The sequence below is a fragment of the Theropithecus gelada genome, chromosome 11, assembly GCF_003255815.1.
Source record: "Theropithecus gelada isolate Dixy chromosome 11, Tgel_1.0, whole genome shotgun sequence".
Classification (NCBI taxonomy): Eukaryota; Metazoa; Chordata; class Mammalia; order Primates; family Cercopithecidae; genus Theropithecus; species Theropithecus gelada.
Genome location: NC_037679.1, coordinates 51,954,732 through 51,977,324, shown reverse-complemented (window position 1 = coordinate 51,977,324; position 22,593 = coordinate 51,954,732). Strand labels below are relative to the sequence as shown.

Sequence of the window (22,593 nt, the reverse complement as noted above, 5' to 3'; positions counted from 1 at the left end):
TTCCTTCCTTCCTTCCTTCCTTCCTTCCTTCCTTCCTTCCTTCCTTCCTTCCTTCCTTCCTTCCTTCCTTCTTCTCTCTCTTTCCTTTCTTTCTCTTTCTTCTCTCTCTCTCTCTCTTTTATTTCTTTCAGAAGAGGAAAACAAGTGCCCAAAGAAACAAATTTTCCATCTACTACAAAATTAAGCCTGGCATTACCATCTTAAGAACTAATAAATGGTCCAAAAAATAGGTGCATTCACTTGTGAAAAGTTCCCACATGGCCTCTTGCTGCTTTCTCAAGTCTAATTGATTGGTCAGGAGTTTGTGATGTGTTTCCAGGACTTCATCCCAGGTCTTATCCTGTACATGAGGAAAAAAGAGAGAAGAAAACATTTCCACCTCAGTGTATTGACCTGTTGGCTATTTGCTTTGGCTTGCAGTTCCAAAGGGCCAAGCAACCCCTGGAATCATGATTTCCTGCTTCAGGCCCTGGACATCCCTCTTGACAGTGACTCCCCAAGTGACCCAAGCCATCGCTTTCTCTGTGGGGCTCTGGGATGCCAATTCCTCCTAATACACAGCATGAAATGCACAATGTGCATTATTTCTAGTTTAAGATTCAAATCAATTCAGATTGATGATGCTTTGAATTAAGCTTGAGAATATCATGAGTCTTTTTCAGTTTATTGACATAAAAACTCAAAGAACCCCAAACCCAGGACTGGGAAGTCTGATTCCAGGTTCCACTGGCAAAACTTACTGAAATGAACTACTGAAGAAGCATGAAGTGAGAGTTTTAAAGCTCAGGGAGACCTTTAGCAATCGTCTTATCAAAAACAACTTAACATTTCCAATGAGGAAATCCAGGTCCAGAGAGATGAAGAGTAGTAACAACCACTTTTAACATTTGTAGAGGCTTTCTGGCCTATGAAGTGCTCTCACACTTGTTATCTTATTTAAGATAAAATGGCTTTCCCCAGCTTTCCGTGTATTTGAGGAGAGCAAGCCCTGTTCAGTCCTGGGTTCCTCTCTTGCATTTTGCTCTTACTGTAAACAAGGCAGTAATCTGGCAGCTTAAAACACTGACCCTCCCCTCCCCACCCCACCAAAAAACTAAAAGAAAAAGCCATGCCCCGCAGGAAACAGTTGGAAAGATACCTTCAGACTGTAGAAGTCATAGCCCCTGAAGTTGGTAATTTTCACAGAGGACAGGCAGTTTTCCATATCGGATGTGCGCTTGTGTTTGTCTTTGCCCTGCTTAAAGATGGTTAGAAACAGGATTTTCAAACATGGATTCTTTAATGACACAACTTCGGTAGCCTTGGTATCTTTCGTTTATTCCCTAACATTCATGATAAGAGATGACATATTTTGTCTTTAAGCAACTAACAGTTTCAAAGCCATTTCTGAGCTCTAGTAGGAGCCACAGAACCACAGAATGTCAGACCTGAGGGCCACAGGCCCGTGAGAATACCTTGTCCAAACCTCTCATTTTACACATTAAAAAAAATCCTAGGCACAGAATGGTCAAACAGCAAACAGTCTTATCATGCCTACCCATTGGGGTGACATAGCCTTTACAGTTTTAACTTTTCCAAACTCTGGACCCTAAGATTTAATTAACATCAGAAGGTACCTCAGACATATTAGTTCAACCCTTATTTTAGTAGATGACAAAATAAAGCCCAGTGTTAAAGCAACTTGTCCCAAAAAATAATTCTCTGTTACAGAATACCAGAACATGCTGGAAACTCTACTTTCTTTAGAATGGAATCACCCACTTACTTTTGTTATAGTCATTTTTTCTTAATAATATTTGTTTAAAAAATCTGATTGCTAAGATAATATATGTTTATTGTAGAAAACTTGAGAAACAAACAACAACAACAAAAAAAACCATGAAATGTGTCTTCACTCTCACATACCCATTGGAAATATCATATTCTGATCACATTAATAATTAATTTTTAAATAGCACAATGTATCATATTCACACATCCTTTTGCAACTTGCTTTTTAAACTTATATTGTGAGCATTTTCTTTTTGGTTCATTCACTATTCTATTGCAATACCATGAATTGCCCACTTAAAGAGTTCATTTTACCAACCAAAGCAAGAAGAAGCTATCAAATAACAACGTGCAAGGCTTTTAAAAGTCAGCTTGGCTGCATTTCAAGTGAATGCTTAGGACAAACAATTTTTCGACTTGTTCTGTTGCCTCAGGGTGCACGATATTGGCATGGATCTAAACAGTTTGGTGAAAGTTAATCGGTGTTGTTTTCATGAGCAAGAAAGGCACAGGTTATCTACCGTTGCAGGTAGGGGGCTCCCTGCGCGTCTGAAAAGAGATCCTGTCATAGTTTCAGAATGTGCTAATGGGTTGTGGCTGGTTTCTCTGGTAGGGTTATGGCACTGAAAAAGGAAACCTATTGTAGACTCGTTAGCCTCCACAGCAGCAAAGGAATCTTGGAACCAGTTAAAGACCTCCTACTGCAATTGGGACATATGCCTTTTGTTGATGTCTGAAACCATAGCGACTGCATGTTGTGGAAATAAAAAATCAGCAGCCAGTTGGAAAAGAAAGAGGCTGAGACAATGGAAGGAGCATTGGAGTTGTGGGAAAGTGGGTGCCAGCCCCGTGTTTTGAAGGGCACTCACCATGGCTCTCTATGGGTTTGACCAGACTCCTGGCCAAATGTCTGGGTGGATATTCCAGTGAGGAGAGAAGAGACCGTTCTCCGAGTGGTCACATTAACTCTTGAAAATGACACGCCCATTTAGTACCTTCTTGCCTCCATTGTGGTAGCAGTAGTTAGGAGAGGCAATGAAAAGCATTTGAAGGTTACTTGAGAGAATACACAGGGTAAAGAAAAGTGAGATGCCAAGGTTAATTCTGGAGTCTCAAACTTAGTAACTAAGAGGTAGGTGGCATGAAGATGTGCAGTAGTCACTGGTGACGTGGAACTGGAGCAAAATTGAAGGTTAAGACTGAATATACACATTTTTGGAGTGATTGACAAATCAATGAGAACAGGTAAGATCTATGAGAGCTCTAACGAGAGAATGGATGGAGGAGTTTCCAGGTCTGGTGATGGGGACTCCTACAGTTGAAGGAGCAGGGCCACACAGGGCTAGAACAGACTCAAAGCCAGACTCCTTGGAACGCTGGATGCTCCATAGCTTATGAGCTGTGTGTCCTCAGGCAAACTAGTCGACCTGTCTGAATCCATTTCCCCATTTTCAAAATGAGAAGTAATAATGTTAGCTACCTTGTTGGATTGTTGTAGAATTTATGAGTTCACATGTGTTAACTGACATGCATAAACAAGAATACAGGTAAACAGTAACAGTGCCTGGTAATATGCTAAACATTATAGATGTGTTTGCTTTTATTACTAATATTAAACTGATGGGAAGAAAGGAAGGAGGAAAGGAAGGAAGAAAGGAGGAAAAGGAAAAATCTGTAATAGATTGGAAAAACACATCACAACATAGAAGTGTGTTTGTTATATTGATGTGGATTACCATTTATAGAGATATGAATTACGTGACAAATAAGGATAAGAGGATAAAGGAAACAATGTTAATTTTAAGAAAACAAGATATTGTGTTCTTGTGAAAGTGAAGCTTCTAGAAATGACTTTCTCTTCATTGCTGAAAACATTTGCTGAGAACGTCCACCAATTATTCTTCCTTTGTGTATCTCCCTCATTGCCTCCCTCCCTCCAACACAGTGCCAACCATTTAGCATGTTTTCCCCCACCACCCACAGTTTACTTGTCAGTCCCATCTTCTCAATTGTGAGCTGATAATGGGCATCTTGGCATCTTAGATATCTGTCCCGGTACTTGGCACAGTTGCTCAACGCATGTGTGGAGAACAAGTTGCTTCTTTGTGGGGGAAAAGAATGGATTAATCCCAACAACTTGTAGGAGCGCCCTTCCTTAGCCAAGTTCTTCCCTTCCGAAAGCATATTCTATCTCTCAGGCAGCCCTCAGAGCTTCCCTGTCCTGGATAAGCCCTCGGGAGGGCTTGGGGGAGATGCCCCTTCTCCTGAGATCTCAGATGTGATTGGTGACCAGCTCTGCCTCTGTTTATTCGAGGAAAGAGCTCAGGAGGGGCTGCGTCATAAGCCTTGTCTCAGACCTGTTAGAAAAACAGACAAAGCATGTCTCTAAATGACTGGTGAGCAACAGCCCCGGTGGCAATAGTGTTACAATTTTACTAACAATTTACGATTTGCAGCTCATAATATTTAAGAGTATGTTCCATATAAACATTTTATTTTTGGGGAAAAAAGTGAAAGTCAATCATACACTTGGCTATGAGAATAAGTCGTTTTCCAAACCCTAATTAAAGATACTACTACTAGTGATACGGCCAAGATTGACTGAGTGTCTGCGTGTGCCCGGCTCTGGGGTAGGCTCCACATGCATTATAAGGCATTCATTACAACCACCCTGTGAGGCTGGCACTGGTCTTCTGTCTTTTACAGGGAAGATCTGAGCTGAGGGAGAGTAATCCATTTGGCCAAGGTCATAGGGCAGTAGGGGAAGGAGCTAGAATTGGAACTTCAGAGGACTTTTTATTTAGCGATGGGACTTAAAAAATAGCAAGGTGTGTGTGTCATAGAACCACTGCAGATGTCAGCAACTGATGCCAAAGTGATTGGCAAGGCCATGTGGGCAGATTTTTAACAGAATGAGGCATAGTAACAGTCCATAAGGCCCCGCTGCTGCTGCTGGTTGTGGTGTGTAAGTCATGCAACTAGTACTGCTGGGAGAACACAAATCAGTCCCTCTCCTCCCCCTAGAAAACAGGAGGAGTCCAGTTGTCATCATGAGCATTCCCTCCCTCTTCCCACAGCATGCCAGAAGGAATGGCTTGACTGTGGCCACCCTTGTCCTAGGCAGTAAAGTCTCAGGGACCGCTGATTGAGATGGATAACTCATCAATTATTGATGGAACCAAGAATGAATTCAAACCCACTAGGATTAATCCAGTCGGCTTTCCCAGAAATAGAAGTGTATTTGCGGAATCTGTTTCTGTCAGATCTCATTCATTTTTCAATGTTCCCAATATACATGGCACTAACTGCAAACTGGGGCATACATTTGTGCAAGTTTGCTTCATCGAGTGAGCTGCTTTCTAAGCAGCAAGCTATAAATGTAGTGTTGTAAAGCATCACTATATTAGGATTGCTTTGTGTGTGTTTTTTTTTTTTTCAGAGCTAATTAACCACTGGCAATTAGCACTGTTTCGCTGCACAAATTGGCAACCCTTGGCATGTTCCATAGCCAATACTACGGATGTGATGATATCATTTATATTTCACGTGCCATCTGCCTTTATGCAAAGATAAAGCAGAATGAAGAGGCTCTTCAGCCATTTCTTACTTTCTTAGCTACAGGAAGCTTAATTAAAACAAAAATGGCAATTTGCAACACTTACCACTCCTCTTTTGGAGAAAGGCCATCTTGGCTTTTTGGATTCTGGGTGAAATTAAAGACAATATATTATTACAAGTACTTAGAGTTACTAGTGACAGATCATTGCAGTGCTTTACAAAACCTGCTTTTTGAAAATTAGCCAAACAGAATTCATCCTGCTTTAATTATCTTTCTCTTGAGAATGCACAAAATGAATATTTATATTTTTGCAGATGAGTGAATGAAGCAATGTTGCAACCTAAAAGTTGGTGTTCTGTTGCTGCCTTAAGGTGGTATTGTCCTGTTTCTTTACTGGTGCATTATTTAAACTCCTTTTCCTCATCGCTTGAGGAGAAATCTGTAAACTGTACTCTAAGATGTTGAGTAATTTATTTAAGACAGGGAACCAGAGCACTTTGGGGCTAAAAGGACAGGCCCTTCATTTTCACACTGTCTTACCAGAACCCTCCCACCACATGCAAACTTCAGTAGCCTGAGCAAATGGGAGACTTGGAAACTGCCTTCACTCATAATCCCCAGAAGTGGTTAAAGGAAGACTCCCAAAATAGAGAACATTAAAACATCATCAATTTTTATGTTGGGGCTTCTTGCTTCTGGCCATCAACTAGGAGTTGCTTCAACTTAAGAAAGAAGCCATTATTCAATCCCTCATTCTTTTGAAGACCAGGAAGGAAAGAGATTCGATTGGGTTCTAGCCTTTTGAATTTTATGCTGTTTGCATAAAGTTGTAATGCTACCTAGCAAAAGCTGAAAATTGTCTCTTAGGTGTGGGTGGCATGTTCTGACCATTCGGTATACAAAAGGGATGTCTTATACGTCCATCTCTCTTTCTATCAGATCCCCCAGGAAAGGGTGTGTAATAATTCAATCAAAGGAAGCAATGATCTGAGCAGCATTAACTGCAAAGATGTGCTTAAGGCACCTTCCCACTGTAACCTTGGGAGGCACCTGCCCAACAGATTATCCTCGCATTCATTTTGACCACGTTATTGATCTTTATTAAAGGGAGATTAGGTGGACTCTCCCTTAGGCACAAATCAGCTTCACCACACTTAGCTCTCCCATGCCTGGTGGTAAATTACTACATCCAATTTGAACTGCAATAATTGGGGTCTCTGATCCTTGGCCAATTTCTCTCCTGTGCTTTTCTAGCTTTGGAGCCTTGGGAAAGCTTTGTGAGTATTCAGAAGATTCATGAGTCTTTATTGAATCCACAATCTTTCATTATCTGTCTTAAATATACAATTTTGCTAAACCAGAATCTTGATTTCAACTATATCTGCGGGTGACTCATATGCACTGCAAAGCGTGAGCAGCACTGCGTTAGCCCATGACTTGGGAAAATGAGGTCTCTATTCTAAACTCCTGAGAAGAGGGCAGAGGGGTATAGAGAGGATGCTGCTTATCTTATGCTGTGTGGTATCTACCATGATGCTAGGCACACACAAAAATAACAGCTAGTGAGATGTAGAAGCAGCGATGACCTTGTTCCTTAGTATGTGGTTCTCAAACTGTAGCTGGCATCAGAATCACCTGCAGAGCGTGTTAAAAAAGACTGCTGGCTGGGCGCGGTAGCTCGAGCCTGTAATCCCAGTACCTTGGGAAGCCGAGGCGGATGGATTACCTAAGGTCAGGAGTTCGAGACCAGCCTGACCAATATGTTGAAACCTCATCTCTACTAAAAATACAAAAAAATTAGCCAGGCGTGGTGGTGGTCACAGAGTGAGACTCCGTCTCAAACAGCCACCACCACCACCACCACCACCACAACAACAAATAAAACGGACTAACAGACTGCTGGACACCACCCCCAGAGTTTCTGATTCAGAAGGTCTTGGGGGTGGGGAGCCTGGAATCTGCATTTCTAACAACTTCTCAGGTGAGGGCAAAGCTGCTGGTCCAGGACAGCCTTTGGGAACCACTGTTCTAGTTGTTAACTAATTGAGAGCATTCTAAAGCCTCTTAAAATGTACTAACCTCTGTTAAGGCCACATTGTGTTTAGAACTAGCTTGGATTTCTAGGGGCATGTCCTCAAGCAGATCACTTAACCCCTCTTGGTTTGTTCACTTGGATTATTGTATCACATAAGACAGTAAGTAGATGTGAAAGAGTCTGTAAAAATAAAGAGCTGTAAACATGTTATGATTTATTCACTGGTGGCCCTGGGTTTCACATACAGGAGACTGCAGCTGCCCATACAATAGATGACAGATGATGACAGATGCAGGCTGGTAGAGAGGGCACCGGACTCACAGGCAGGAGCCTTGATTCCATTTCTCTGCACAAACTAGTTGACCCTATGACTAGGCCACTTCTCCTTTCTGGGTCTCACTCACACATATGTGAATGAGGGATGACCTGCTGGTTTTCAAACTCTTTTGTCAGGTGTCCGAGGCTCCTGGGATGCCTTGGAGGTGAGTCTTTGGGGCTCATCCCAGCTGCAAGCATTGCAACTTCACCTGGATTTGTTTTATACATTGGATTTCCAAGTAAGGATTCTTTTGTAAAAAGAACCAAACCAGTTTAAAAACCAACAGCATGGATAATCCTTAAGTCTCCTCTTAGCTCTCAAAGGCTTTGATTTACCTATCCCAAGAATCTTGAAGAAAACACCCTGAAGATCCTAATTGTTCTTTTATTTCACAAATGAGATGAAGATGCAGCTTTATGCCTAAAGCTGCCTATCAGACACTCATCTGCCACCGCCACCTCTGCCTCCCCATGGTACCACCCTGGTTGGAAAATACCAGTGTGAGGCTGAAGCCCAGGAGTGGGGTGGGAGAGGAACATGAGAGCAATAATGGGGAAGCTGCTCACCAGCCTGGAGAGGGCACTCTGATCTAAGATGCTACACCTGTCTCAGGTCTTGGACCTGGGATAAGACATTTGACCGGAAGACATTTTAAGGGAAGAGTCACACCTTATTCATCTCTGTAAATGAAATGCCCAACACCAAGACTGGTACTCAGCTGGTTCCAGTAATTCCAGTAACAGCTGGTGCCTGTTGTCATTGGTGAGGTTGATTCTAACTGGTCAGTGCATATATTCTACTAATTATTCAATATTTTCAAAATTCCCCCTGGTTATGGCAATATCTGTTCCACAGCGGGCATGAAATGAAAGTATACGGAATGAACAGAACCTGAATTCAGCAGCAGAAGTGGGTGGCATAGGTAATCAGCAGCTCCATCTGACACCAGAAGGTCCCCAGGGAACACCTCAAGTCCAGGTAAGTTCAGCACCACAGAACTCCGCCTGTGCTCGTAGAACCTGTGCTCAAGAGACAAAAGGAAAACCATGCCGAAATATCATCTTACACCACTCAGAATGGCTATTACTAAAAAGTGAAAAACAACAGGTGTTGGCATGGTTGTGGAGAAAAGGGATGCTTATACACCATTGGGGGGAATGTGAATTAGTTCAACCTCAAGGGAAAACAGTATGGAGACATTTCAAAGAACTAAAAATAGAACTACCATTCAACCCAACAATCCCACTACTGAGTATCTACCCAAAGGAAAAGAAATCATTGTATAAAAAAGACACCTGTACACATATATTTATTGCAGCACTATTCCCCATAGCAAAGTCATGGAACTGACTTAAGTGTCTATCAATGGTTGATTAAAGAAAATGTGTGTGTGTGTACACCATGGAATGTGATATGTGTGTGTGTGTGTGTGTATATATATATATACACACACACACACCCCCCATAGAATACCATGCAGCCATAAAAAAGGATGAAATCAGCCAGGTGCAGTGGCTCATGCCTATAATCCAAGCACTTTGGGAGGTTGAGGTGGGCAGATCACCTGAGGTCAGGAGTTCAAGACCAGCCTGACCAACATGGTGAAAACCCGTCTCCACTAAAAAAAATACAAAATTAGCTGGGCGTGGTGGTGCATGCCTGTAATCCCATCTACTTGGGAGGCTGAGGCAGGAGAATTGCTTGAACCTGGGAGGCAGAGGTTGCAGTGAGCCAAGATCGCGCCATTGCACTCTAGCCTGGGCAACAAGAGTGAAACTCCGTCTAAAAAACCAAAAACGAAACAAAACAAAACAAAACATGAAATTATTTATTTCCTTTGCAGCAAAATGGATGGAGCTGGAGGCCATTATCCTATGTGAACTAATCCAGATACAAAAAATCAAATATCACATGCTCTCACTTAGAAGTAGGCACTATACAATGGGTACCTATGGACATAAAGATGGAAACAATAGACTCCAAAAGTGGGGAGGGGTGAGGTGGGAGGGAAGTAAGTGTTGCAAAATTAACTACTGGCTACAAAATTCAATATTTGGATTATGGGTATATTAGAAGCCTGATCTCCATGATGCAATATACCCATGGAACAAATATGCACATGTACTCCCTGAATTAAAATATATTTTTTAAAAGATGCAAGGAGAGATCTTAGAGCTGAGTTAGGCAGGTTCGTAGTTCAGACCACCTCTGTTCATGCAGAATGGCTGCGAGCTGCCTGCTGCCACTCCGTTAGGAAGGACTGGGAGGCATGGGAGGGCTGTGATGACACAAACGCCCCACACATCTACTCACCACCTCTTCGAGCCTTACTTGCCATTTATGGTTTTGACTAATCCCAAGCAGAAGAGCTCACCTAGACATGTCAACACAAATGCACCCTGCTTGTTCTGACTTGGAAGGATATTAGGAAAAAGACCTCAAACACAGAAGTCTTTGCAAATTATGCAAACTGCCTCAGAAGGCGGCAGGATCCATGGGGGTGATCATGGTACCCCTAATGATCTGAGGCTGGTTGTTTAAAGTCAGCTACTTTTATTTTTCCCAGAGAAAAATGAGAAATATTGTTAGAAAAATTCATCACACAGGACTATCTACCTGCTCCTTTCCCCTGCCCTTCTCCTTTCCCCTGGCCCATTTCATGAAATGTGTCTGTAGGATGTTCACAAAATTAATGGGTGATGTCACAGACATAGTGGGGAACAGTGCCAAAGCCACCAGGCATTTGCTCAGTGATCTCTAAGGAGCAAAACTGGTCAGGCTGGTAAGGGGTCTGTCATGCTGGGGACCTTCCTAATAACATGGAATTATAGGGGCTCACAGTTATCTCATCAGAACTATTCAGATATTTCTTTGGTCTATTCTAAGGGACAGAGATGCAATTTCTTCTGTTTATTGACCAATGTAATCTTTATATTTTCACCAACAAATAGCATATATATGCTACTTTACATAGAAAGAAATTTGTCTTGATTTACCAACAAAAGCATAGCTGTGAATTGCCTGGAAAGTGGAGAACCCAGGTTTGTCACACCCTTTTGGATGTTATGATTTTGTCTATTGCCATCTAGCATCTCCCACCCGCAAAGTGGCGGTGCTTGGATCCCTGTTAGTCTCCCTATCCCAGTCCTTCCTCCACTCTTTCCATTTTCCTACCTAGCTGCTGCTCAGGTCCTACCAGGCTCTGCAGCCAAGTTCCGTGCTTCTGACTTTCTATATGAGTGACAGCCTTTCTGCCTGCACTTTCGTCTCTTAATTGCGCATTCTTGGATCCCATGCCCTCTTTCTTGTCAATATGTCTAATATTGGAGTGTATCATGCCCTGTTATGTTCCTCATGCTGCTGATGAAAACCGGTGTATATTAGCATATCCTGTGGAATTAATTATAAATACCCATCCCCAAGTCCCACCGTGGAGATTCTGATTTAGTAGATCTGAAGTGGGCCTCTGTATCTGTATTTTTACCCAGCTCCCTGGATACTCACCACAATTAGAGAACAATTAATTTTGAGGTTATAAGTAACTTGATATAGGCCTTTCCTACCTTTAGGTTTTGAGTATTATTTCACATTTTCAGCCTTTGGCAAAATCTTTTTCAAATCATTTTACTTATGAATAGTAGAACAAGTTGTTTACGAATTTATAATTAGTGGTCAACTTATATTCCATAATTTTCTACAAAATATATGAAATAAGGATGCCTCAGACTGTTCACATACACATTGTAGACACAAAAGGAAGTTCAGTTATAAAAGGCTGCTTCCTCCAAGAAGTCTGCTATGATATTCAAAGGAAATAATTCATATTTGTGCACTCCTCTGTGTCTCCACCAGATCAGGGCCTCAACATCTTCTGATTGTTGTAACATGGTCACCTTTTACCTTGTTTCTCCACCTTTCTTTTTATCTCCCTTGATTCTATCCTATACACAGTCACTAGGGGACTTATCTACAGGTGAGTTATTTAAAATTTAAGTCTGAACTATCCCTCCCTGGCTTAAGACGCCTCAGGAAATTCTCATCTTATACGAGATAAACACATTTTTAAAGCACACACACAAGCCTTCCATGATCTGGCTCCATTTACCTGCCTGATATTCCTCACTTTGCTATTAGATCTCTGGAAATAGGGAATGCATTGTAATTCCCCATACAAAATCGTATTTCCCAGCTTGGTGCTTTAGCTGGGAATGTTTTATTCCTTCCCTGCCTTCCCCAAGTCTGTCTAACTCCTACTCATACTATGAGATTCAGGCCCATGGATTATCTCTGTTAAGGAGCACAAACGGGAAGTACTTAAGTAACACTAGGCTTGGCTTTATTCAATTGTCTATATTCCCTGGGGTTTTATAATCGGTTTCACCTGCCTTTTCTCTTCTCTTCTATTATTTTTTTTAATTAGGAAACTTTAGGAGAATGTGATCATCCCTGTTACTGTAATAATAGATAATGTGCCAACCCAATGTGCATGCTCTCTCCTTTTCTTGCTATTAAAACCCTGCTTTGTCTGGGATGGTATGTGCTGAGGTCATAGGCTGACCTGCTCTGACTCTCTTGCAGCTAGTGAAGGCCATGTGACCCAAACCTGGCCAATGAGATTTAAATGGAGGCTCAAGCATGTGAATACTAGAAAAAGTTTTTCAAAGGGGACAGACTCAGCTAGCTTCTTCTGTTTACCCCTTGTCCTTTGCCTTCTTGCTGTCCAGAATAGATCTTGAAACCTGAACGTATACCGTAACTCTTGCAAAGACAACAGCAGAATAGAAAAACAGGTGCCTGGGATGTGGTTATGTTACCAAAGACCCACCCTTTCCTTACCTAGGTCATTCTAGTTGGGTTCTGTGACATCCAGGCAAATGCTATCCTTACTGACACAGATCTCTCATACTGGATGAGTTCCTTATACTGCATGAGAGATCTGTGTCATCTTTCAGCATTCTACAAGGATGAAGTCATCTTTCAGCATTCTACACTCCTGTTTGACTTTTTCTCTACTTTATGATTTGGTTTTATAAGAAGATCATTAGGACTATGACTTCTTACAACTTTCCTTTTTTGTTTGCCAACTCAATGTCCGTGATAGTTATAAGGATGGAGGGAACTGAATTAGGTGGGAGTTGAGAAAGTTAAAATAATTTGAATGAGAAACATAATTCTACCTTCATCATATTGCATACAGGACATGGGGACTGACACATAATCGATCAGCAGTGTACAAATCCAGCCAGGAAGTTTTACAATAGTCTTCAGAAGGTATTATATAACACAAAATGCTGAGAGCTCAGAAAAAGAAGACCCCTGAAGAGAAATGTCAGAAGCTTCCCCATCAACTGTATAGTTCTCTTGATAAAAATCTAAAAGGCACATAATGGGATTTTAGCATTTAAAGAGGGCAGGGATTGAAAAATTACAATCATTTGAATGAGAAATGTAATCTAGGGGAACTTTTGGGAAAAAATGGACTCTTTTGAGTTTGAACTCTAAACGTTATACACTCTAGTATCATTACATTTGGTAGTTTCCCAAGATTCTATAAACTGCTTTTCTATTTCCCGGAGACCTCAGAAAGCATGTAACTACTATTGGGGTAGAAGGATTTGTCTTCCCTGACCCCTTCTTACATGGCTTATATGTTTCTGTTCCATGCTTCTATAGTTCTCTGGAGTGGCGGTTAAGAATGTGGGGTCAAATTTCATGGATTTTAATCTCAGTAGTGTGACCCTTGGTTGAACAACTTAAGTAACCTCTCCAGTCCTTGCTTTGCCATTTGGGAAATGCAGACAATAATAATATTGTGTGAGGATGGGCTAAATTAATATAAAGCACTTAGATCAGTGTCCAGAACTTGGTAAGCAGCCAATAAACACTATTAGACTGATTATTGAATATATTATAATATCATGTTTTATTTATGTGTCTTTTCCATTAGACTGACACTCCTTAAGTAAAAAAAACATGTCTTATAATCAGTTGTGTTGGTAGGTGCTAATTTAGAACTTAATCCATCGTTGCTGATAAACATGAATGAATCTTCTCTCAAGAAAAGTGTCTTATGCTTTGTAGATTCATGTCTTATTTCCCTTATCACCCTAAGGTCCAGCTCCTGGTCTGAATTCCTCTGTTTAGTAAGGGCTTAATAAACATTTGTTAAGTAAATGGAACAATAACCCAACCCACATATACTCAGAGTGATTGATCATTGCCATTGCCCTACACAAACTCCTGCAGAATGTGTACTCCAAGAATAGCTAGCTGTGTACTGTTCTTTAAACACGCTGTGCACTTCACGCCTCCATGCCTTGGCTCAGGTAGTTCCCATCTGCCTGCCTAGCTGTACTTTGTCTGCCTGAAAAACTTGTATTCATCTTTAAATTCTAGCTTAGACATTCCTCCTCCATAAATCTTTTCTGACCCACTCAGGGAGGGACAATTCTCTCTCTTCCCCTCCCTTTTCTACTCCTACCTTGTCTCTTTATAATAAACACATTGAAAATTCATACTGGATCTTATAAATCACAGAATCTAATCAGTTAGCATGGAATCTGACATAGAACAAGTATTCAGATAAACTTGTTGAATAAATAGACATGTCAACCTATAGATCAAAATACTGACAGTCCTCAAAGGCATTTGTTTTTCCATTCTGGAACATAAATGAATAATTATATGCATATACAAAAGCAGAATACAGTTTGAGTGCTCACCCTCCCCCAATTAAAAGTGGTTGGTTGCGTTACCCCTATCCATTTTGCTCTTGTCCGGGGTACCTTCTGACATCATGCATCCATTGGGGGCACAAAGGTCAAATTTGGAGTTGAATTTGCACATAGGGAGCAGGGAGAAGACAACCGGCTTATGAATGGCTTGATCCATGACCTTGACTTTTTGCCTTGGTGTTCAAAACCCACGAATGCTAATTCTGGAAAGGTGAATATGCCCCTGGAAGGGCATAACAAAATTTCTGTGGCATGAAATATATTTTGTTCATCAAAAGACAGCATTAATAAAAATATCAAGAAGCACCACTGTAGCCATTCAGAGACCTAGGAAAGCAATCAGAGCATCTGCACCAGTAACATGAAGAGACATGGATTGGTGCGGAAAATGTGCCTCGATGTCGGGTCCATGCCTGGCAGTGGACTGGATTTCTGGGCACTCTAGAAAAGACCCGGGTCTGTGCCAGCTGGGGTTGCTCAGATCGTGGGATGAATGAAATTAACTCATATAGCTGTATTGAGTTCAGCGTGACTTTGAATTTAGGTCTCATGGTGGGTGGAGTGTGATCCAAACTGGTATCTTCTTTTTGGCTGTTTTAAATATTAGGGTTGTTTTTGAATAAACGTGGCATTCATGCAGGATTAATGTCTCCAATTCTGGATTGATCATCCACTGGAAGCAATCATTGTAGTGAATTCAGAATTCTCATCCCCCTTCCCAAAACAAAGTGGTGTCTGTGTGGGGTAGGGGTGCCCGGTGTGAAGAGGACAGGGGAGGATATTTTTAGAGACTGGATTTCCTCCCAGGAGGACTAAGCTGGTGAATAAACTAATAATAAATGCAAACTATTTGGGGTGTGGCTGGCAACCCATTGTCACCGTTTAAGTACAGTATAACTCCATGCCACCCTTTAATTATTTAGAAAAACACAACTAAACAAATATCCTTGATAAATGCTTTTTGTTGTTGTTGTTTTATGCTTGGTTATTCTTTGCTTCAGGACAAGCTTTGGAACCCCGAGGTATAACTGGGTGTCTGACCCAGACTTTGCAGCTCTCTAGGGCAGGACACTCCTCCACTGGCTTTCCCCACCCCCACCCACCATGTAGAAACCCCAATACAGTCACTCTTTCACTAACCCTGAGTTGCGTTGCCCCAAGCTGGTCAGATCCGAAGGGACTAGTCCCATGGCTGCTGGAATAATCTCGTCTCCCTTCTGGTACCAGAACGTCTCCTTATTCTATGCTCTGCTGAAGATCTGAAGGTCTATGGCGTAGGCTGAGAACGCAACAATTCAGAGCATCCCGGGAATTCCCCCCACCCCACTGCTGAGCAGGCCGTGCGCCCATGCGCCAGCACTCAACAATGAGGCGGCTCTCACGTGCTGGTGCCAGAAATGTCTCTGGCTGCTGGAAATGGGTCCCCCAGAAGACCTCAAATGTCTACATTTTGTAAGCAATAGACTGATCTTGGTGAATGTTATTCTAATTTAAAATCAGCTGGCATTTACTAAGAACTGATTCTTCTTAGACACTTTGTTAAGTGCTTTACATGCATTATCATATTGATTCTCACAAGCACCCTATGTAGTGGAAATTACTGTTCTCATTTTAGACCAGAGGAAACTGAAGCTTAGAGGGATGCATAAGGAACTTACCTAAGGTCGCACTGTTGTAGTGAATGACAAAGCCCGAATTAGAAATTCAATTATGCAGGTCTGACTCCAAAAAGACTTGTAAATGGGAAGAAGAGAAAAAGAGACTACCATTTTAAAGCACAACAAAATTTTAAAAATGGTGTGATGATGCTTACTACTTTAGGAAAAAGAATGGGGTATAGTGGTTTGAATGGTGATCCCCCCAAAATGGTATGTCCGCATCCTAACCTCTGGAATATGTGCATATGGCCTTATTTGTAAAAAGGGTCTTAGCAGATATGATTAAATTAAGGATCTAGAGATGAGATTATTCTGGATTGTCTGAGTGGGCCCTAAATCCAATGATAAACGTCCTTATAAAAGACAGTTAAGAGGCCAGGCTCAGTGGCTCATGCCTGTAATCCCAGCACTTTGGGAGGCCGAGGCGGGCAGATCACCTGAAGTCAGGAGTTCGAGACCAGTGGCCAAGATGGTGAGATCCTGTCTCTACTAAAAATACAAAAAATTAGCTGGGCATGGCGGTGCACGCCTGTAGTCCCAGCTACTTGGGAGACTGGGGGAGGAGAATCGCTTGAACCTGAGAGGTGGAGGTTGCAGTGAGCTGAGATTACACCACTGCACTCCAGCCTGGGCAACAGGGCGAGACTCCGTCTCAAAAAAAAAAAAAAAAAAAAAAGACACTAAGAGAAGAGACACAGCAAAGAGAGAAGGGTATGTGAAGATGGACAGAGGCAGAGATTAAAGTGAGGTAGCCACAAGCCAAGGAACACCTGCATGAAAAAGCAAGCGAAAAGTCCTCCCTTAGAGCCTTCAGGGGAAGTATGGCTCTGCCCAGACTGTGATCTCAGCCTTCTGGTTTCCAAAATGGAAAGAGGATAAATTTCTGTTGTTTTAAGTCACCTGATTTATGGTAATTTATCATAGCAGCCACAGGGACAGTCCCACTGAGTGGCAAGGGCACCCAACTTAGGACCTGGATTCCCAACTGTGACCTTGGCCTGTCACTTCCCTTGGCCGCCAGTTCCTTATGTGGAAAGCAAGTGTGCTGCGTGAGGCTGCCTGCATCTTGAATGCTCTAGTGTGAGATCCAGGAGCATCATTCTCCTTCTATCCTTCTGTGGCCGGTGGGTGCGGACAGTAATTGTGTGGTGACCTTTATCTTGGCAGAAATGTTTGAAGATGATTAATTCAAAGTTCCCCTTTTAGAAATATGACTAATAGATCATTTACATTTTTAAAAGATTCCTTCTGTGCAGCAGACTTAAACCAAGGACTACTAGCCTTTAATTGTCAGGTGCAAATTTTAAGAAAAAATAATAACAAAGGCTAAAGAATATGGTAAGTACAACTGCCCTTTAGTGATATGTGTGTCTTAAAAGAATAAAAATCTTACGGAAGGCACTGCAACTTGGATAAAGCATAGTCTTATCTTTTCCTTTGCTACGAATGTTGCCCAGGGATTGTTGTTTTTTAATCAGGCAGCCTTCTCAGGCCCTATTCATCAGAAACTGTAGTCCTTGGCTGGTAGTAAGAGTTCACGGTAAATGTAGTCTTTTTCAGCAGGCAGCTTTTCAGCAATTGTGTGACTAGAAAAAGTAGGTATTCCATTTTAAGAATCATAATGTTTTACCCTATGCAAGAAATACAGCGCAATTTGGAATGCTTGCTTATAACTATGGGTTGATTACACAGGAAGAACAAATTAAGCATCAGTAAAAAACTTTTTCTAAAAATCTCTTTTAAAAATAATCAAAAGAGAAATGACAACTCTACTGCCAATTATTGAACTACAGCTCTCTTGGTTAAATCTGGGATATATTTTTCCATTATGAGTCTCAAAAATTGTTGGGAATGCACTTTTGTATGTTTGACTATGGTTTCCAATTCAACTTTCTATCAAAGTATTCCATTTGTTGGAAATGCAAATGAGAAGCAGATAGGATGAGGAACTTCTAGTTTACTGCCTAGAATCTGGTATCGTGATGGTTATTTCCCATAAATGTGGAGTGAACAAATGGAAGACTTGTACCCTATACATCAGTTTGAACACAGAACAGAGATGCCTCTTAAGAGTCTCATCAGTGTGTGAGAAATGCCATGTACCGTGACTGTGGGGTCAAATCGGTAATATTTTTTTGAGCACACGTGTTCAGAGCACCATGGTAACTGCTGGTAACCGCGCAGAAATCTCACCACCTTTCTAGGTTACTGTTTTTTATGGAAAACAGTCAACATACTCCCTTGTGGGATTAAGCAATACTTGTACAAATCCCCACAAACCCAAAGTACACTCAGAGACAAGCACAAAACAACCAGGAAGATCGAGGAGGTCGAAAGGAGATGGAGGGAGTCAAATAAATAGTTGGAGGAGAAAACACAAAACAAAAGGGGACCATATAATTTTCCCTAAAAGGCATGTCCAAACCCAACTACCAATCAATTTCCTTTTTCTTTTCTTTTTCTTTCCTTAAACATTTATTGGACACCTACTAAGTGCCAGGCAGTGTTCTAGGTACCAGGGATAAGGCAATAAGCAAAACAGATGAAAATCCCACTTTCCTGGAACTTACATTCTGTTAGGTTGGTGCAAATGTAATTGTAGTTTTTGCCACAATTAAAAGTAATGGCAAAACCCGGAATTACTTTTGCGCCAAACTAATAGATGAGCTGATGCTGGTGGAAGAATGGCACGTGGTTCCCCTTGCACCATGCCCATGTCAGGAAACCTCCCCAAGGCTGCAGTCTTCTCTTTTGAGTAATGAGCAGTACACTGCCTATTAGTCTCTGAATCCTGTCCAACAAGCCTTAAAGCCCCAAAGAAGATGACAGAGTCTTCTCCTCTAGTATGTTCTACAGTTAACAGACAGTGCTAGGGACATAAAGGGTTTTAAATAAAAGCATGTGGGGTATAATATTGTATTGTATTGAACCTAAAGGTCAGATACATTACATTTGATGTGCCTGATGTTAGAATATTTAGCTCTGGGGTTAGAAAATTGTAGAGAGAATAAGTCAATGACTTACATGTGGGAGGTGCTGAATGAATGGTTTCTCTAAAAATAACCATAGCTACTCTTTGAGTTATATCATTTAACCAGTTACAAAGAAAGACCTGTGAGAGGAACACTACAGGTGTGCATTGCTTAATGATGGGGATATGTTCTGAGAAATGCATCCTCAGGCAATTTTGTCATTGTGTGAACATCACAGAGTGAACTTACACAAACCTCGATGGTGTGTAGCCTACTGCACACCTAGGCTGTAAGGTGTCAGCAGTGGTTCCCAGGCTACAAACCTGTACATCATGTTATGGTACTGAATAATGTAGGCAACAGCAACACAATGGGAAGTATTTGTGTATCTAAACGTAGACTAGGTAGAGCAAAACTACGTTATTATAATCTTACAGGACCACTGTTGCACATGAGGCCCATTATGTTAATGCAGTGCGTGACTGTATTTGTATCTCCACTTCATGGATAAAACCTTCAAAGTTTCGAGTGGTTAAGGAAATTGTGCAAGATCTTGTTGCCACAGAGAAGTGGAGATAGGATTTAAAATCAGGGAGTTTGACTCCAGTAGACTTTAACTCCAGGTCCTGCTGCCCCCTAATGGTAACCCCAGATGGATTTGACTTTGGGGGAAGTTTTACCGGCATTTAATACTTTTGTTTGTTCGTTTTTTCCTCAAGACACACTTTCAAGTATCTCATCATTTGGCTTTCATGCTAATGTTGCCCCAGTGGCTAATATGGATATATTTAACTTTTCTCCTACTTTCTATGTGAGCATCGGAAGGTTAGTCTATACTCTTATAGAAATGTCACATGTACGTTTCTCTTCTCACTTTCAGGGCTGACCTGAAAATTAGGTAAGATGGACAGCTTCCTATCAATACAAAATGTAAGGGATGCTAGGAATGTTTCCCTATCCACAAAATCATCTCCCTCACTTGCTTCTGATGTTTAAAATTTCCACCAGCACAGCTTCACTGCTTGGCTTCAAGCTGTCTTTTGTGAAAATGCAAATGCAATGGGCATAGATAAGTGGCACTGTAATCAAAGAAGCCTGCCAACCTGCCTGACTTCCTTCTTCCATTTATCTTTTTGGAAGTAGACTCTTTCTGGGTACCGGATGCTAGAGGTTCAGAGATAAATAAGAAGCAGTCTCTGCTCTCAGGAAGGTTTTGATTCTCGGGGGCAGATGAATGTAAAAGAAACACAATATAGTGTTTTAGAAATTATGATGGAGACATTTATAAGATGCGGGGAAACCCAAAAGGGAGAAATGTACTGGCTGTACTTGGAAAGATGAGAGTATATGTCCCTTAAGCCTAAATTCCCTCCCACTGGCACAAGAATGAATTGTGAAGATTTTTTTCCAGGGGCCATATTCTAGTGATAAGAGGGGAAGGTTTGAAGTAAGCATGAGTTCACTTAAATATTACAGAGTGAGAGAGGGAATGGCAGGAAGAACGAGTTCACAAAGCAAAACCTGAGAGCAAGGATTTACCAGTTAGCCGATTTCACAACTATGAGTATATTGGGCACTTGCCACTTACACATTGTCAGGTTACATGTTAAAACACTATAATACCTATAATCCCAGCACTTTGGGAGGCCAGGGAGGGCAGACAACTTGAGGTGAGGAGTTCAAGGCCAACCTGGCCAACATGACGAAATCCTGTCTCTACTAAAAACACAAAAATTAGCCAGGTGTGGTGGTGCACACCTGTAATCCCATCTACTTGGGAGGCTGAGACAAGAGAATAACTTGAACCCAGGAGGCAGAGATTGCAGTGAGCTGAGATTGTGTCACTACACTCTAGCATGAGTGACAGAGCAAGACTCTGTTTTAAAAACAAAACAAAACAAAAAATCCAAAACCACTATTGTAGAAGAATCAGTATTTTTGAAAAAGGTTTTATATCTATTCTGCAAGACAAAAAATTTTGCTGTGATTGGAAGCCAGAGGCAAGCATTTCTTAATTGTATAGGCCAGGGATCAGCACACATTTTCTATAAAGGGCCAGATAGTAAACATTTTAGGCTTTGTGGGCCATGCAGTCTCTGTTGCAACTCTGCCATTACAGTGCTAAAACAGTCCCAGGCAATGTACAAATGAGTGGGCATTGGTGTGTTCCAATAAAGCTTTATTAACAGAAACAGGTTATGGGCTGAATTTTGGCCATGGGCCATCGTTTGCTAAATCCTAGTTTAGACCATTTGATAGGCCTATTATTATTATTATTATTATTTTTAGGTAAGAACCCTCGATCTTAGATAGACAGTGGGGCCTCATGCAGAGCTCTTCACTCTTCACCTAACATTATATGACCACGCAGCCTGGCAAGCAACTGTTCAAGGAAGTGGGCTCTTTGAACAAATGGCTGCTGCAGAAAAGACTGCAGAGACACGTGGAAGAAGAGAAGAGGGAGTGAAGAGAGACGGATTGGGGATCTGTCTGGGTTTGTTTATTTTATTTTTTTTTAGTTCTTGTTTGTTAGTAGTAATGTAAGAATCTTGTGATGGTTAATACTGAGTGTCAACTTGATTGGATTGAAGGATGCAAAGTATTGATCCTGGGTGTGTCTGCGAGGGTGTTGGCACAGGACAGGATATTAACATTTGAGTCAGTGGGTGGAGGAAGGCAGACCCACCCTTAATCTGGGCGGGCACCATCTAATCAGCTGCCAGCAAATATAAAGCAGGCAGAAAAATGTGAAGATTTGAGATTGGCCTAGCCTCGCAGCCTCTGTCTTTCTCCCGTACTGGATGCTTCCTGTCCTCGAACATCGGACTCTAAGTTCTTCAGCTTTGGAACTCTGACTGGCTCTCCTTGCTCCTCAGCCGGCAGACAGCCTATTGTGGGACCTCATGATCATGTGAGTTACTACTTAAGAAATTCTCTATCTTCTATCTATCTCTCTATCTATCTCTCTCTCTCTCTATCTATCTATCTATCTATCTATCTATCTATCTATCTATCTATTCCATTAGTTCTGTTCCTCTAGAGAACTCTGACTAATACAGATTTTGGTACAAGGAGTGGTTCTAGAGAAACAGAGTATTAAGGATGGAGTTCTTTTGTTGGTTTTGGGGCTTCTGGAGTTGGCTGCTTCATATGATTAGATCCAAAAATGCTGAGGACTCTACTTCTAATAGTATGGAGAACACTGATAATCCTTGGTGTGAACCGTTTAGAGAGTTGTGCAACATAAATGCAATTGACACTCCTGATTCACTGCTTGTGAGAGGCAAGTTTAGTGACTCTATACATAATACCTTTGACTGTATATGGAGAACTGAGGAACATAATGAAGCTGGTTGGTTGCTCCTAAGTTCAGTGGACAAAGTGTTGAGAGGAAATGATGAACTCGGGGATTCTAACTCCTGGCTTCAGAAGCAGATACTAAGCCTCAAATCTGCTAAGATTGCCTTGAGTGAGAGTCTTATCTCCTGTAGAGAAAGAGCTGAAATTGTGGAAAAATAGACAAAGCTCTTATTATGTGAGTGGCTG

The 22,593-nt window shown here is 41.5% G+C and overlaps 1 protein-coding gene across 1 annotated transcript in view; it reads right to left on the bottom strand.

Moving 5' to 3' along the window:
* PLEKHG7 (pleckstrin homology and RhoGEF domain containing G7) overlaps positions 1-15,613 on the bottom strand; it is a 48,925-nt gene extending 33,312 nt beyond the window's left edge. The window contains exons 1-5 of the mRNA XM_025402729.1: positions 15,558-15,613; positions 8,575-8,702; positions 5,433-5,473; positions 1,139-1,234; positions 197-340 (exon numbers count right to left, since the gene is read on the bottom strand). Of these exons, the coding sequence (XP_025258514.1) occupies positions 197-340; positions 1,139-1,234; positions 5,433-5,473; positions 8,575-8,702; positions 15,558-15,607 (459 nt within the window). The 5' untranslated portion in view covers positions 15,608-15,613. The remainder of the gene's footprint in view (positions 1-196; positions 341-1,138; positions 1,235-5,432; positions 5,474-8,574; positions 8,703-15,557) is intronic.
* Positions 15,614-22,593: the final 6,980 nt, after the last annotated feature.